Genomic DNA, 18157 nt, shown 5'->3' on the forward strand with positions numbered 1-18157 from the left:
AGACAATCACCTTGGCTACATATTGAGTTCAAGACCAGCATGGGTTACAAGAGATCCTATTAAAAAAAAAAACAGTAAAAGTTGGGGGTGTAGCTCAGTGGTTTGCCAAGTATGTAAAAGCTATGGATCAAATTCCCAGCATAGTATAAGCCAGGCATGGAGGCATACACTTGTAATCCCAGCACACAGGAGGATCAGAAGTTCAAGGTCATCTTTGGCTTCACAGTAAAGCACCACAGCTTCAAGACAAGATTGGGATATATAATACTTGGTTCTATGACTTCATTCTGGGTCTCGAAGGGGATAATAACTCCATAGGAAGACCAACATAGTCAACTAACCTGGACCCTTGGGGCTCTGAGAGTCTGAACCACCAACCAAAGAACATACTCAGGCTGGACCTAGGCCTCCCCATTCATATGTAGCAGATATGCAGCTTGGCCTTCATGTGGGTCCTTAAAAATTGGAGCAGGGGCTATCCCAAAAACTGTTGCCTGGCCGGGCGTGGTGGTGCACTCCTGTAATCCCAGCACTCAGGAGGCAGAGGCAGGCAGATTTCTGAGTTCGAGGCCAGCCTGGTCTACAAAGTGAGTTCCAGGACAGCCAGGGCTATACAGAGAAACCCTGTCTCGAAAAACCAAAAACAAATAAACAAATAAACAAACACCTGTTGCCTGGACGTGAGATATGTTCTTGTTGAGCTGCCTTGTCTGGCCTCAGTGGGAGAGAAAGCACCTAGCCTCCAAAAGACTTAAAGTGCCAAAGAGTGGGGAATACCCAGGGGGCCCTCCACCCACCCAGAGGAGAAGGGGATGGGGAGGGTAGAAGGAAAGTGAGAGGGGTGACTAGGATGGGGGCTATAAGTAGGATATAAAGTGAATAAGTAAAAACAAATAGACAAATAAATGCAAAACCAAAAGAAAATAAAACAAACAAACAAACAAAAACCCATGTATTTGGTCAGGTATGGTTGTACACACTTTTAATCCTTATACTACAGGGGCAAAGTCCAGTGACTCTCTCTGAATTCAAAGCCAGCTTTATCTACATAGCAAGTTCCTTAAGGCAAGTTCCAAACCAAATATGGCTACATAGAGAGACCCTATCTCAAAAAAGGGTTACTATTGAAACGTGGTGAGGGAATACAGAATCTATTATTCCTTCCTATTATGTTCCAATCTGCAATTATCTCGGGGTAAATGTGTAACTAAAACAAGCAAGCTACATGTGAAAATGACTGTGAAACAGGACTAGGGAGTGCCCTGATTCAAAGGCTTTAGAACTTTTGCAGTGTCCAAAAGACACAAGTCCCCATTACTAAATAACTGATTAATCTTCACAATGTACTTCTAAAAGAAAACCTAGAACTCATCATTTAACTAAGAGACTGGGTTTTCCAAATGAGACTGTACCAACTGTCAGAACAAGATGTTATAAAGTGCAGCTTTGATGATTCGTTCCTGTATTCTCCATTCCCCTGAGTTCCCTGGAGTGGGAAGATACTTAATGATGAAGAGTACATTCCTTAAAAGGGAAGGGGAAAAAAACCTAAGTACATTCTTCTTGCATTTCTGAAAGTCATGGATTCTGTTACATGAAATGAAGGATGCTGTTCCTGGAACAGTGTCAGTCATTCAACCTGAAGTCCAAAAACTGTGATTACAGTGTATTGTGTTTTGTGGGCAGGAGATGGGGATGTGTCTCACTCGGCAGTCCAAGCTAGCCTAGGGCTTAGGACACTCTGCAATTGCCTTGGCCTCCACGAACCACCACACCCACCTTAGTCTGCTTAAATTAAGATGCCCCAATGAAGAGTTCCAAAGATCACCCAGAGGATCTCTGAGAAGAAATACATATGGACCACTCTCAAAAGGCTTTATTGAATAAAGAATTCTCTAGAACAAGATATATTAAGCCTGCATTACATGAAATGAAGTTGAACATAACAGCAGCTTAACATCAAATGGTAAACAAATTAATATTTCTTGTGTAAAATGGTATGTGGAGCTGTCATGCAAGAGTGAAAAGTCTGCAGCTCAGCACTTTCAATCACCTGTGGAATGTTTTAAAAGGCATTAGAAGAAATGGGTACCTTTTCTTGTATATGTTTCAGGTCAATTACACAGGAATTATGTAACCCCCTTCACCTTCTTCTGCTCTCCAAATAAAATCTTAATTATGAACATGAAAAATGCCAGTCATCCCATAAGACTGCAAAACTCACTACAAAATGTAAGATCTGAATTAATATGCATTACATAGAACAAAGCCAAGAATGCCTATTATTGCCAAGTTCATGTAGGCACATTTCATAGTTTACCTCTAAGCACTTCTTTAAGTGTATAGAGTTCCCAAGTGCTCTTTTCAGTACAATTGATTTAGTTAAGTATAAGTCTACCTTGGAGAAGGAAAATACATTGTCCACGTAGCAATAGGATTACAAAAAATACATAGCAATAGGATTACTGCTATAGTATATAAGATAAAAAGAAAACTTATCACAATTAACAGAACTATTATGTATTATTCAATAAGTTGGAGGATGTATTTTCGGGGAAAAGATAATTTGCTTTCACAATGCTTGCTAGCACAAGTCACCATGTCTAGGTTATGACGCTGCTGTTAGCACGGTCACAGCTACTGTTACATAGCTCTACAATGTTAATGTCCACTATCTTTGCTTGGCTTTTCTACCTAAAACCCTCTGAGAATTCTGTTTATCATCACAGTGGGGGAAAAATGCTGAGTACAAGCCAGAAAGGATACTTCCTGCCTGCCCTCCCCCTTTTGACCATGCATTATAACTGACATGGTTCTGTTCACTTTAAATATAGACTGAAGAAAGTTCCACCAGGTCCACCTGATCACTAGAAGATATGGTGGTGAGAACAGTTGACGAAGAGACATGGGAAGGGCATGGTAGCTCATCTGGATCACAGTAAACCTCATCCTCCTCATTTCTCATATGATTCTTAAGAGCCTTAAATAAGACATAGAACAACTCAATGATATTCAAGACGAAAGACACCACTGACACCACAAACATGAAGAGGATGAAGATGGTTTTCTCTGTGGGACGAGAGAGGAAGCAGTCCACCCGATGTGGGCAAGGAGACTGCTCACAGATGTAAAGGGCACTCAGAGTAAATCCATAAATGTACCACTGGATCAGGAGGAAGGCCACCTCGAAGACAGTCTTGAAGAAGATGCTGGCCATGTAGGTTAGCAGCAATCTGCCTTTCATTTTCACCTTACTATGTTCTTCACTGCCACACTTGATCTGCTCTCCTGCATTTGTCTGCAAGTGCCTTTCCACGCTGGTCCCATTAAAATGAGCAACTTCCACTTCTTCCTCTTGCTTGTTCAACTCGTTATTCTGTCGAACCACATAGTACACATGTGCCAGGTATAAGAGAGTAGGCACAGATACGAAAATGACCTGGAGGACCCAGAGGCGCACGTGAGAGATTGGGAAGGCGTGGTCATAGCAGACATTTTCACAACCAGGCTGCTGAGTGTTGCAACGGAATTTAAACTGCTCGTCACTCCAAGCCGATTCGATAGCAGTGCCCAGGAGCAGGATGCGGAAAATGAAAAGGACCTTGATCCATACCTTTCCTCCTGCTGTGGAGTAGGGTTGAACCTTTTCTAGGAGCTGGTGTAAGGCACTCCAATCACTCATGTTGCCTGTTCGCTGTTCTTGCACTTAAAAGGTGGGCACACCAAGTGAGTGCACGCCTTGGAGGATGAAGTGAAATAAGACAGTAAGTTCAAGGGCATACCTACCTAAAGTTTAAAAGCCTGCTGCTGTTGGTACCTTCCCTACCCCCCTAATATAAGAAAATTGCTGACACCAGGTGAAAGTTTATATGAATTCATTTTCATAAATGGTAAGTGCTCCTACACTAGAACATATGTGTACCTATACTGAAACAAGTTACATAAATGGGAAAACAGATAAATTTAAAGGTCTCTTTCTCAGTATAAAACAATCGCTAAAAATAATGAGTCAACTGTTTGGCATATTAACAATTCATACTCATACACTGATTGATGCAGCTGCAGAGGTTGGACCAACAGTTCCAAAAGAGACAGTGATATTCATTCACCCATTATTTATTCAGTGTCTACTAGGTGAAATGTACTATAATAGGCATTGGATCTTACTAGTGAGTAAAACAGAATATACTGGTGGAACTCGAAATCAACTGGGAAAAATAGATCATTTCAAATATGGTGTTTTGCTGGTACATGCCCGTAACCTCAAGCCCTTAGAAGGCCTAAGGAGAAGTATCACTGCAGGCCGTGGTGGCGCAGGCCTTTAATCCCAGCACTCGGGAGGCAGAGGCAGGCGGATTTCTGAGTTCAAGACCAGCCTGGTCTACAGAGTGAATTCCAGGACAGCCAGGGCTATACAGAGAAGCCCTGTCTCAGAAAAAAAAAATTTTTAAAAAGGAAAAGTATCACTGAGAGTTGTAGGCCAGTTAGGGCTACCTATTGAGTTATCCTGAGCTACAGAGTGAGATTCTGTCTTTAAAAACTACAGAATTTTATTAAATCTACAATATAATTGATTAACAGATAAATAATTGTTCAATTCTGAAAGGAATCAAGAAATCCAGTATAAGACACACCCTACATCTCAATTTCAAAAATATGTGTGTGTGTGTGTGTGTGTGTGTGTGTGTGTGTGTTATAATTAAAGGAAGGCTTAGTGAACAAGTAAATATACAGTAATTACACATGTAAGTAGATGTTGAGAATATAACAACCAGGAGGCACTGACAGAGAATAAGAAAACCCTAGCCAGACTGATTAAAGACAGCCACACAAGAAGCAAGAAAATTATTGCTTAATGAGAGAGAAAGAGCAAACAAATTAAAGGTAAAAAACTCTGTATTCAAAGCCCTGAAAGGCAGGCAGGAAGTGTAAAGGTTGACACAGTGGGCAGTGTAAAAGGTGAAGGTCACAGTAGAGAGAGCTATGACAGACACCACTTAGTAGGAGGAGAAGGCCTGGGTGCAGAAACAAAGATTACACTGTGAAACTAGGACAAGACTGAGGCATTGGAAGACATTACAAATGGTTATCTGAGGTTTTGCAGAGTGAGTGGGAGGGTTGACAGCACAGGATTAGAGCAGGGACAAATAGATCAGCAAGAGGATGGGAAGTCTGTGCTAATGGATAGCAAGCGAGTTTTGATGGAAACTAAATGTGAAGAGGCTATCAAGAGTGATGGGGACCTGGAGAGATGGCGCAGCAGTTAGGAGGAGATAATTAGGATACACAAAGAGCTTAAGATGAAAACATTTTCAGGAGGAGCATGGCTACCATCCCCTAGCCTACTGAGTGTGGGTGGAAGCTCCTATGATGCAAAATGTGAGCCAAACAGTTCTGAACACTTGCTAGTCTTCATCCATTTCCTTCCAAGAGCCTCTATTTCTTTGAGACAAAGTCCTCAAAGCAAAAGCAGAATGAAGGGTTTTCTGCCTCTAATTCAGAGCAAAACAAGTATGTCTCACCATGAGTGGACCACTGATAATTTTTACATAACAAACAACCAATATTTTTAATTAAATATTTTCAATGCAGCAAATCATTTATAAAGTAATTTTCATCTGCCGAGTTAAAATTATATTCATCATACTTAATATTTGAATTTGCCTTCTTCAAAAACATTTTTGAAAAAATAGTCACTGGAAATAATTGAGTATAATAAAACAGAAAAATAGTATTTCTTAACACAAACATATTAAGAGTTTGCCAATTAATAATCAATTTGAAACATCTAAATACTATTTTCTTTCTTCACTTTAATGGCCATTCCTCATAGCACTTTCTGTGAGAAAAACACAATTTCAAATGAACCCTAGAAAAAGGGCAAGGTTAACAAAATTTACAATGTGTCAATCACCTGAGACTGTCTGCAACTCTTATCCAAGGGTAAGAACAGAAGCTTCCCCAAATTAAATCTTTTAGCAAGTTATCAACTTACAAGGCTTCAAAGTACACAGTGTACTTTCTCAGCTAGATAAATAACACATTTTAGATGAACTGTCCTCTGTCGCACAGATTATAAAAGTAGTCCTATTAAGCGAAAGTCACCAAGATCTAGAGAGTTTATAATTAGCTCCTTCCTCAAGGCTAATTGAGTACAAGTCAATGGCAGTATAAGACTTCCACATTTATTCTCATTCATTTCTCACGTTCCAAAGAGCTTCATCTCTAGACATTTGAAGGTGCCTTAGAAAGAGATATTTTTGCAAAAACAAATAGGGTGAAATAGTAAAGACAAATCCCCAGAAGTACTTTAGTGACGTCTACAAAAGGTAGCTGACAAGTCAAAAAACAACGCTGGGAGATCAAGGGTTAATTCAGGATACAGTTCTTAGCAATTTTCAAGAACTAGATGAAGTTCTTAAGCTTTTCAAAATTTTTTGTTCTGAAAAAGTTCTTACTAACCATATGAAAATAGAGATCTAAGATTCAAAAGGATGGAAATAACTGAGAATGAGTCATCTTTGCTAAGCAAATGGTTCACAGGAAAGTTTAAAACCCTCTTGCAGAACATTATTTTTAAACTGGACAAGATCTTTCTAATTTTAAACTATAAACGTAGGGCTTCCAGTTTCAGCTCCAACACATGCGGAGCTTAGACATCATCATTCCTGTCATTACAGCAAGAGAGACCCTGACAACTTTCAAGTCAGCAAGTTTGCTCCAACCTGCTAGAGAAGCGAGAACACGGGGCAAGAGAATCCACTATCTCTAGATGGACAAATGCATGAAAATCACACCCAAGACACTTACCTGAGGCAGAAGGCACTAGAGTAAAATATTAGTAATGAAAATAAATCTGCCAAGTGCTAAGTGAGACCAGCTCGTGGAATGAGCGCTCCAAGGAGAAGAGCCCCTCCTACTCTCTCAGCTTCGCCTCCGGGAATCTGAAATCTCCTTTGTAAGGAGAGGAAAAGTAACCATTCTGAACTATCTCCAGGATGGAAGAGCCAATAAGAATCTCTTCCTTGCTAGGCGTGGTGGAGCTTGCCTTTAATGCCAGCATTTGAGACATAGATGCATGTTGAGGCCAGACTGGTCAGAGGGAGTCAAGGACACCCAGAGCTACACAGAGACCCTGTCTCGAATTAAACAACAACAGAAACAAAAACCTTCAGGGATGGAGAATATAAGTACTTTTGAAATGCAAAGTATAATTTTCAAATAAACTCATTTTTTTGTAACCTAGGCCCACCTTACACTTGGAATCTCCTGCCTCAGCCTCCCAAATAGCTAGGATTACAAGTCTGTACCATCTGGCTCAGTGCAAATAAGTTTAGTGCTCTTCAATAACAAAGGCTAACACTCTCAAACAAAATGTATCAGAAGCTTATATATTTTGGAAGATGGGGAATTAATTAGCTCCACTCCAAGTTGTTATTCCTGTTTTACTTAACAAAAGGAAGAGAAAGACACAGCAGCCCTAAAAATGTTTGGGAAGGATATAGCCGAGGACTAGTGCCCAGCTGAAGCCATAGGTGACAAAACACTTCCCCATCTCACTCTTTCCCACCATTTCAACAGGGTTCCAGTACAGATCAGTGGATCACCACCAAAAAGTGATGCCAGCAAGACAGTCTCAGGGAAGGGAAAGGACCAAAAAGTAGAAAACAAACAAACAAACGAATGACACTAAAGCAGTAGTTCTCAACCTGTGGGTTATGACCCCTCTGGGGGTTGCATATTAGATATTTACATTACAGTTCATAAGAATAACACAATTTGTTATGAAATAGCAATGAAATAATCTTATGCTGGGGGGTGGTCACCACAACATAAAGAACTGTATTAAAGAGTCACAGCATTAAAAAGGTTGTGAACCACTGCATTAGATGAAACTGAGGGCAGTAACTTCTAACATTAGAAATGGACCATTGAGGTAACATAGCTTAGCATGTAAGGGTACTTGCTTGCCAATGCCAAGAACCTAGTTAAATTCCAAGAACTCACATTGTGGCAGCAAAAAACTAATTTCTGCAAATCATCCCTGACCCACATATGTGCAGCCACACACTTGCATGAATGCACACAAACTGAATGAATGAATGAATGAATGAATGAATGAATGAATGAAAAAAGTTTAATGGTTCGGTTCCTGGCTGAGGAACATTAAAAAAAAAAAAAAAAAAACCTTTACTAAAAGGCTTGCTTTTCATATTCCCTTTCCAGTGTGCACACGCAGAAGGCATGCAAAAGGGCCTTGGAAGGAAGTATCAGAACCAGATGAAGATATGGCACAGACTTGAGAACTGTCTCATAAGGAATTTAAAATACCTATGAATAAACCAGGCATTATGGTTCTTGCCTGTAATCCCAGCATTCAGATAGTGATGCAGGAGGACTACTAGTTTAAAGCTAACCAAAGGAACATAGTAAGACACTATATCAAACAAAACCAAAATTATGATTAATGTATTAAAAACTCAAAGTATGCCTTTTGTAGGGCGTTGTGGTGCACGCCTTTAATCCCAGCACTTGGGAGGCAGAGGCAGATGGATTTCTGAGTTCGAGGCCAGCCTGGTCTACAGAGTGAGTTCCAGGACAGCAAGGGCTACACAGAGAAACCCTGTCTTGAAAAAAACCAAAAAAAAAAAAAAGTATGCCTTTAATCCCAACACTCAAGGGGGAAAGACAGGCAGATGGATCTCTGGGTTTGTGGCCAGCCAGGGATACACAGTAAGACCATATACCTCAAAACGAAAAAAGAATGTAAGAAAGAAAGGGAGGGGGAGAAATCATCTTTCCCACACTCCTACAACTATTCGAAAAGCTTAGAGAAGCAAGCAGAGGCTTGTCGAAAGAGCTGCTTGTGATAAGAAGGCACTGTGCTTCCACCTCCTGTACCTCCCACTAGAGCTCACAAAGAGAAACAGAAGGCAACTTCTTCAGCCTGATAAAAGGCTCTTTCCCCCTTTCTTGCTTTGCTTTGTTTTCTTTCTTACCTTTTTTTTTTAAAGAAGAAGCTTGCTGTGTTGCTCAGGATGGTCTGAAACTCAAAAAGATTAGCCTACAGAGTAGCTGCCCTCGAGTAAATTGGACTACAAGTATTTACCGCCATTCCTGCTTAAGGATGTTTTTGAACACCATAGCTAACATCATGTACTGGAAAGGTACTGGTCACTGAAAGCCTTCCTCTAAACAGCAGGAACAAAATAAGACCTATTTTGGTCACTTCAACAACAGTGAAGTCACCGCTACATCAATTATGCTACACAAAGAAGAATGTCTAACATGGAAAGAAAAAAGGAAAAGTATCCATTTTCGAAGATAGAAATCTTAAAGAATCTACCTCCCCCCCCAAAAAAAAACCCAATCTACTAGAACTATAATGTTAGGAAAGGTGCAGAAAATAAGATCAAAACACAAAATCCTATAAGCCTCAAAGTGTTAAACATGTACTTACCATATGACCCAGTAATTCTGCTACTAGGTATACTCAGTTCCCAAGTACTGAGAACAAGTACTTGGGGTCTTGTATACAAAGCCGCATTCATAATAGCTAAAGATGGAAATAAGTTTCCATCAGCAGATGAATGGATTGGAAAATGTGAGGCATACACCATACATATACGCACACAATGGAACACTACAAGAATGAAGTTTTCATATGTACAACATGGATCAACCCTGAACACACAGAAATGGAAGAAGCCAGATACAAAAGGACAAGTATTGTACTATTCCAGCAACAGAAACTATCTACAATAAGTTAAACATCACGGAAAAGGAAAGAAGCTTAAAGTTACTAAGTACTGGGATGGAGTAGGGAAACTTTGTGAGATAGTGCCTACTTAGTTCCAGGCTTCTACTTGGGCTAATGAAAAAATGAAAACAGATGGTAGTAGTGTTTTCATATTACTATGAACACATATTACTGAACTGTAAAACTTTTATCGCAATTAAAAATAAACAGGAATACTCCTCTATACTACAAACAAATCATCTTAAAAGGAAATTAAGAGATCAGTTACAGTTATAAAAAGTGAATAAACGAATAAAATATTTGGGGAGTAAATTTCAGATTCTATACAATCCTGATCAAAATTTCAATGGCTTCCCTACCTCCAGGAGTGGAAAAGCTGACCCTAAAATTCATATGGTAGAACAAGGGACTTCAATATACAAAAGAGCATTGAAATCAAAAGACTCAGAGGTCTCAGACTTCCTGATTTCCAATTTCATTTCACAATTGTAATAATCAAGACAATTGGTATTGGTATGAAGACAGGAACAGAGCCCAGTGAACAAAAATCAAAGGTATGTAATCCCCTACAACTATGGCCCAGTGATTTCCAACAAAAGTGCCACAACAAGTAAATGCAAGAAAGAATATCTGTTCAATAAAAGGTACTAGCTCAACTGGGTATTCACATACAAAGTTGTGAAAATAAGATAAAAGCTAGATGTGGTGGCTCATGACTGCAATTCTAACACTTGGGAGGCAGAAGCAGGATGATCAGAAGTTCAAGGTCATCCTTAGCCACAAATTGACTTGGAGAGCAGCCTGAACTATGTGAGACTCAGTTTAAAAGAAACCAAAAGCAGGGACTAGGGGCTTCGCTCTGTGAGTAAACTGCCTGTCATGGAAGCATAAGGACAGGAGTTTAGATTCTCAACACCCACATAAAAGTCAAGCATAGCCGCACAAATCTGTAACACTAGTGCACATGAACATGTACAAGGGAAATAGGACATCCATGAAGTTTACTACCCAGTTTGGCAAACTGATGCACACCAAATTCAATAAGAGACAATTCTTCAAGAAGTAAGGCAGAACCAGGCATGGTGGTGCACACCTTTAATTTCAGAACTAAGGAAGCAGTAGCAGGCAGATCTCTGTAAATTCTAGGGCAGCCTGGTCTACAGAGTGAGTGTCAGGATAGCCAGGACTACATAGTATAACCCTGTCTCAAACAAACAAACAAACAAACAAACAACAAAAAAGTAAGGCAGATATTGATTGAAGATACCTGACTTCCACTGGCACATGCACACATGAATATAAACACACACACACACACACACACACACACACACACACACAACAAAAAAACAAACAAAAATTAAAAATCAGGTAGCAGAAGGATGGCTCAGTAGTTAGGAACACTAGCAGAGCTCTTCCAGAAGTCCAGAGTAGGAGTTCTAGGACCCACATGGTAGCTTGCAACATCCTGTATCCCCTATTCCACAGGATCCAACACCCCCTTCAGGCCTCTGTGGGGACTACATGCATGTGGTTCATAGATACATGCACATTAAATTAATTAACTAATTAGTTAAAAAATGAAAAGGTTGGACCTCTGTATCACACTATAGGAAAATCATATGAATATCAACTTAAAATAGATGAGGAGTCCAATAAATATAAAAGCTAAAATTATACTAGTATTCTATTAAAACCAGATAAGTACATTTAAACTTTCACATACTTGAATTTCAGTGTCTTTTAAAGGCACATAATAAAAGAAAAGTAAATAATATATCAAAATTAAAAGCTTTTGTGCATTAACAACAATATCAATATGAAAGGCCACCTAAAGAATGAGAGGAAATACTTGCAAACCACATACCGGACAAGAAACTTGTACTCAAACTAGACAACAAAATTGAATTTAAAAAATGAGCAAAATAATTAAATAGATAATCCCCCAAATAAAATATACAAATAGCTTGATGTGGGACCATGAAAGGCAGCCTGTTTTCTGGTTGAGCAAGGCTAAAACCCTAGAGACCCAGCAGATAACTCTGAGGAACAAAAGGAAGTTTGTCACACTCCCAAATACCAGGCTCCTGACATGAGACCACAGCTCCATAATTCTGTGGTCATCAGTCACATAGGGCAAAGCCCCAAGTCCCTGGTATTCTGTCTGGACTCCATCCCCAAAGTTACCTGGCAACAGCCAGGTATGCTCCTCCCCACAGTTACTTAGCAGGTAGGTCTGGCCCATTATAAAAGGGGCTACTTGCCCCTCCTCCCTCTCTTACTCTTGCTTCTCTCTCTTGCCCCTTGTTCCCCCTCTCTCTGAATTCCCTCCCCCCTCTCTTCACGTGGCCATGGCCAGCTTCTATTTCTCTACTCTCTCCCTCTCTCTGTCTTTATCTACCTTTTCCTAACCTCAGGCTCACCCTGAGAAAGGCGGGTTAGGTTTCACTCATCATAGCCCTCTGCCATGATAATAAACACCTTAAAACCATGGACTGGGCCGGGCCTGGTGACGCAGGCCTTTAATCCCAGCACTTGGGAGGCAGAGGCAGGCGGATTTCTGAGTTCGAGGCCAGCCTGGTCTACCAAGTGAGTTCCAGGACAGCCAGGGCTATACAGAGAAACCCTGTCTCGAAAAACCAAAAAAAAAAAAAAAAAAAAAACATGGACTGTCTCTTCTCATTGGGACCTGCTGTGCTGGAGCAATGGAGCAGGTCTTCTAAAGAGCTGTACATCCTGGTAGACCTCCCTGTGCTTCCAGACATGGCTTCCAACAAGTCAAGCAGCCCAAGCAAACCAGAGACTCTCCTCCCCAAGGCAATCAGCCAGAGCTCTCCTCCTGCCCCTTTCCCTTCAGCCTGGGCTAAATCCAGCCATCCGGCCTCCACTCTGTTCTAGGCTCTTCCACGGCAGCCAGCAGCGTCTGCAGTGTCCAAGAGCCTGAGAACCTGTCGTCCTCGGCCTCCAAGAAGGCCTGAGGACCCTGAGTCAACTCCAACAGGTCCAAGGGGACCTCAGACTGTACTTCCCAACCCCCGGAGGGGGATCCTGGACTTTTCACAGCCTGAAGCCTGACTGGAGGTGTGGAGTGTGCATAGTCAAACTTCCTGCACCTTCCTCCATGAGTAGCCCTAGCCCTGTGGTGGGTCCGAAGCAGGACACCACTATTAACCTACAGCTGGACAGTTGTCTCAGTGGTTAAAAAACACTTGCTGTACAATCATGAGGACTAGAGTTCAGATCCCTACAACCATATAACAAACAGGCAAACAGTACTCCAGCTCCAAGGGATCACTGGTGCTTGCCGACTTCCAACCTAGCTAAGACACAAATGCCAAGTTCAAGAGGGAATTCTGCCTCAAAGAAACAAATAGGGGATGCCTAATGCCTTCTTTGGGCTTCCATGTGTCTATATGCACAAACACCCGCATATGCACACACACATATATATATACATACATTCACATACAAATGAATCAACATTAATCTTTTTTAAAGAAAAAGATATACAAATGGCCAATAATGGCCAATAAATTCATGAAAAAATGTTCAACATTACCAATTGTACGGATGTGTAAATGAAAAGAGGTGCAACTTTACATCAACTGAGATGGCTATAATGTTTCAAAAGGAAAATAAAGTAAAGATGTGGAAAATCTGGTACATTGCTGGTGGGAATATAGAGTGGTGCTGCTGCTATGGAAACCAGTTAAACATAGAATTTCCATATGATAGTCTCTCTATCCTTAGTATGCACCATACAGAACTGAAAACAGAACTCCAATACTTGCACACGAATGCTCATACCAGCTCTATTCACAATAGTCAGAAGGTAGAAACAGCCAGACATCCAGCCACTAAAAATACATAAACCAAATATAACAGATGCAAGCAATACAGCAAAATGTCTTTCTGGCCTGATAAAGAATGCAGTATTGATACATGGTACAATGTTGGTGAGCCTCAAATAAAACTTTTATTCTAAGCAAAGAAAACCAAATTCAAAAGTCACATGTCACATAATTTCACATATATCAAATATTCAGAATATCTAAACCAGTAAATACAAAAAGCAAATCCAAGTGCTAAAAGGAAATGAAATGGAATTTATACTTAATAAATGTGGAGCTTTCTTTGGGAGGATATAAGAATACTTTAAAACTTGAAAGATTGTGAATGTACTAAGTGTCACTGAAATGTGCATTTGGAAATGGTTAATTTATGGAATGTGAATTTCATATTAATGTGGGGGGCAAAGTTATGTTATGTCTTAACTATTACTTCGACAAAAAAATCCATTTATTGCGTATTAGGAACTTAAACTAGTTAAGCAGCAGTGTCCCTCAAATAAAAGGAGGATAATTCCTTCTAACCAAAGTTAGGAGGTAAAGCAGCAAATACAATACATGAACGAGAGACTTTAAGTGGAAGTTATTGTTGTGACTTATTAATGTATTTATCTTTCCTTGACCTATACAAGAAAGATATCCAATTGTTTTTTCTCAAAAGAATTTTATTCTTCACATTGCAAGAATGTCCTTCTTTTAATCTGAAGACTGTGTCCTTCATTCTCAAGAAGAATGTATTGTGCTTTGTTCATCTTTGGGTGGAACAACAGCTATTCAAGCCACTGATTCGGATGTTTCTGTATGTCTGACTCCCACAATATTCTACTTCTCACCATATACAACTTCCCACGGAACCATTTAAAGAATTTACTCAAACTGAAATAAAAGGAAAAGTAATTTTCAGTGAAAATATACCTTACTGATTTTGATTCCTTAGGCTCCAAGAAACAGAAAACAGATTCTTGGTTCACTGAGACCACTATACTATTTCTGCCATATTCTCCTAGTCGGGGTTTGCTTAACAATAAAAATAAGCAAATTTCTTTGCAAAAGCCAGATGATAAGTACTTGAGCCTCAGTGGGTTATATAATAAAACTATACAGCTCTTTAATTGTATTACACAAAGCAGCCACAGAAATGGCACACATGAATGAGTATGACTGAGTTCCAACAAAACTTTATTCAAGAAACAGAATGTAGATCTGCAACCTTCAGATCTACATTGTTGGGGTAATTTCTCTTACCCATACTAATATGATGGCCTTACACTTAAAGGAAATGACCAAGGCCTATGGTCAAGTTTGTACTGTGTCATCTGAATTCTCTAACCATCATATAATCTACTACTACAAGGATTGTAGACCTTGAAAGTTTGTAAAAGAGGTTCCAACACTCCCATTCTCCTTTGTTATGCTAGCTACTAACGGTGCTGCTTCCTAATTCCATTCTCAGCTTTGTGCATTTGTCTCAAGGGGCACTAGGAAATACTGTACTTTCCTATGGCTTTATTACTGACAAGAGTTTTTCATAAACAGGCTTAAATAGGGAACTTAGCAGGAAAACAAGGTTTCACATTTTCCTTTCAATTGCCATCTTCTACAGTATTCAGACTGATGCCTTAACTACATTTTAAGCTCCTTGACAAAGGAAAAGTGTAACCTTACATGTGTTGGTTTAGCTAGGCTGAACTAACTTTCTCAAAAGAATTCATCCTTATTGAGTTAGAAGAGCACTGGACTAGCTAAGTGGCTGATATTTTGTCAGCACTTCATATTTTTTTTTCTTAAGCAGATATGTGTTCAATTGTTTGTAATTTTAGGCCTAGAAAACATTGCTTTAAAGAAAAAAAAGTTGGGTCAGTGAGATAGCTCAGCAGGTGAAAGTACTTTTTAATCAAGCCTAGCAACTTGAGTTCAATTCTTATAACCTACACAAAGGTGGTAGGAAAGCACTGACTCCCCAAAGTTGCCTGCTGACCCTCACACATGCATGTGACTCATGACACCCCAACATGTGTATCCATGTGTACATGTGTGAAGAGTACGTTTTAAGTTCTTGATTTTTTTCTAAATGAAAATACTTTAACATATAAAATAAATCCTTAAATTAAGAGATACTAAAGTTCAAAAGTATCTAAGCTATGAATGATAGCTACTAATCATATATATGTACTTTGGAACTAGACATTTTTTCCAGAAATAGACCACCCTGCACTACTTTCCAGTCACTGGTTTCAATAACACATAGACTATATTTATTATTTAACAATATCCACTAAAAGGGCATTTGTTAATTAGCTTTTTTTACATTATCAGTGAATATATTTTTTCAAGTCTGTACAGAAAAATAATCTGTACTGATTTTTACTATTGAAGTTTTGAAGAAAAGTTGTATTAAGGTGATATTATACATTACTTAACCACAGATCTTTGTCACTCCTTCTTTTCTCCCATGACAAGATTTCACTGTGTAGCCCCGGCCATCCTAGAACTTGCTCTATAGACCAGATTGGCCTTGAACTCAGAGATCTGTCTGCCTCTGACTCTGACTCTGCCTCCCCAGTGCTGGGAATTAAAGGTGTGCGCCATACGGTAGTGGTGGTAACCTATCATGAAATCAATCATCTTAAGAAGATGGAGAAAGAATGTTCTAGTACTAATTATAGCAAAATTTGTATAAAAGGGATTTAAAGTTCACCCTATAATTTTCAATAAATAATGACATTGATTGAAACGAGGAACCTGAAAAGAAACATATAGAAGAGAGGTGGTACCAAAAAGCTGGACTTGGTCCCTTACAAGGAATCCAAGATGATCCTGGCCATTTGAATGTGGTAAATTGGAAAAGCAGTCTGGGGAACAAATCCTCTACAAAGGGTAAAAAAGATGCTTTAGAAACTGAGTCAGAGCCAGGCATGGTAGTATAAGCCTTAATACCAGCACTTGAGAAGCAGGAACAAGCAGTTCCAGGCGAGTCAAGACTAAATAGCAAGTCCCTATCTAATAAAAAGAAAGGAAGAAAGGAATGAAAGAAGGAAGGGAGGGAGGGAGGGGCAGAGGGAAGAAAGAAGAGAGAAGAAAAGATAAAGCAAACAAACAAAAATACTGAGAAAGAATGAGGTAAAGTCTTCCCCATAGACAGAGCTAGTAAAAGTAATTCTAATGAGTAGTTGTTTGTTCCATTAACTAAGAAACAAGCATAAAACCAAATCTAGATGAGGATGACGAAGATTAAAGCGGTCAGGAAGCAAGAAATGGTCCAAATTCTTCTACTTCCCTAAAGAAGTCAGATCTGCATGGGAAATAACATCCATTTCTTTTGGTGATATAGAAATACGGGCAGATCTTCCTATCAATTGGTTACGGGATGGGCTTGAGAGCTCATTTCTGTAACTCTCATAAAGCAGAGACTGGAGCAGAAAGAATGCCACAAGTTCAAGGCCAGCCTGTACTACACAGTGAGTTCCAGTATATTTCATTGTCTCAAAACTAAAGTAAAACATAACTACAGAGAAGTAACATTTTAATGAAAGTCTTATAATATTTCAGAAAACTAATTAGATCAGCAACACCAACAACTACAAAAAACAGGTCAAGAACAGAAAGCAAGTGAACTAATTGTTCTGTATGAGTGCCTCTATAAAACAGGGACAAAAGATATTTTCTTTATTAATGATTCCTATTATCTTTGCTCTAAACCTGAAGTGACATCTCATTAATCTCCCTAACCTTCAGTAAATTAAACCACTTAAAATGGATTATGATGAAAACTGCAAACTTTTTCCAGTTTTTAACAATATTTATTAAACCCTAAGCTTCTCTGTGATTTTAAGAAATAAAAATTTATACACATGAAGCAGAAACCTTGATATTTACTTAAATAAAAAGAAAGCAATAACGGAAAAAATGATATAACAAACTTCTACTGATCTTTGTTTTAAAATTGTAACTTATATATGAAGCTTTATTTAGTGTACTTTTTAAAACCAAGTTAGTTAGCCAGGCATGATGATGCCAGCACTCAGAGGCAGAGGTCTGTGGGTCTCCGTGAGTTTGAGGCCAGCCTGCTCTACAGAGCAAGTTCCAGGACAGCCAGGGCTACATGGAAAAACACAGTATCAAAAGAAAGGGAGGAAGGAAAGAAGGAAGAAAGGAAGGAAGGAAGGAAGGAAGGGAGGGAGGGAGGGAGGGAGGGAAACAAGTTAGTTTTATTTTAGTAGAAAATACTGCACAGTTTTAGATGGCAGTTGTTTGCCCAAAGTAAATATATTGCTCAAAACTATATATATCTCACCAGCTTTTCCTCAAATATGGCCTTGATACAGTTTGATGTTTAAAAAGCCTACAAATTGTTCTGGAGAAAATCAAAATAAATTCCTGTATATGTTCCTGTCAGGTGTGATGGCTCATTTCTGAATCCTAGCTCTTGGAAGGATAGTAGAAGGACCACTATATCTTTGATGCCAACTTAAACTACACAGTGAATTCTAGGATATCCTGGGCTATAGTATGAGACATTAGTCATAAGGGAGGGAGGGAGGGAGGGAGG

General features: G+C 39.4%; 2 protein-coding genes across 4 annotated transcripts in view; both read right to left on the reverse strand.

Moving 5' to 3' along the window:
- Cdkl5 (cyclin dependent kinase like 5) overlaps window positions 1-18157 on the reverse strand; it is a 188164-nt gene that overhangs the window by 95168 nt on the left and 74839 nt on the right. The gene's annotated exons all lie outside the window — the stretch shown is intronic.
- LOC110313748 (gap junction alpha-6 protein) lies at window positions 1862-6952 on the reverse strand. Its single transcript, XM_021188173.1, has 2 exons — window positions 6811-6952; window positions 1862-3738 (listed from the first exon to the last, which is right to left on the reverse strand). Exon 2 carries the CDS (start codon window positions 3680-3682, stop codon window positions 2825-2827), a length of 858 nt encoding a protein of 285 aa, XP_021043832.1. The 5' UTR covers window positions 3683-3738; window positions 6811-6952; the 3' UTR covers window positions 1862-2824.

Source organism: Mus pahari, chromosome X, assembly GCF_900095145.1.
Source record: "Mus pahari chromosome X, PAHARI_EIJ_v1.1, whole genome shotgun sequence".
Lineage (NCBI taxonomy): Eukaryota > Metazoa > Chordata > Mammalia > Rodentia > Muridae > Mus > Mus pahari.

Coding starts and splice junctions, on each gene's coding strand:
- LOC110313748 (XM_021188173.1), bottom strand. CDS start 3,682: ATGAGTGATTGGAGTGCCTTACACCAGCTCCTAGAAAAGGTTCAACCC.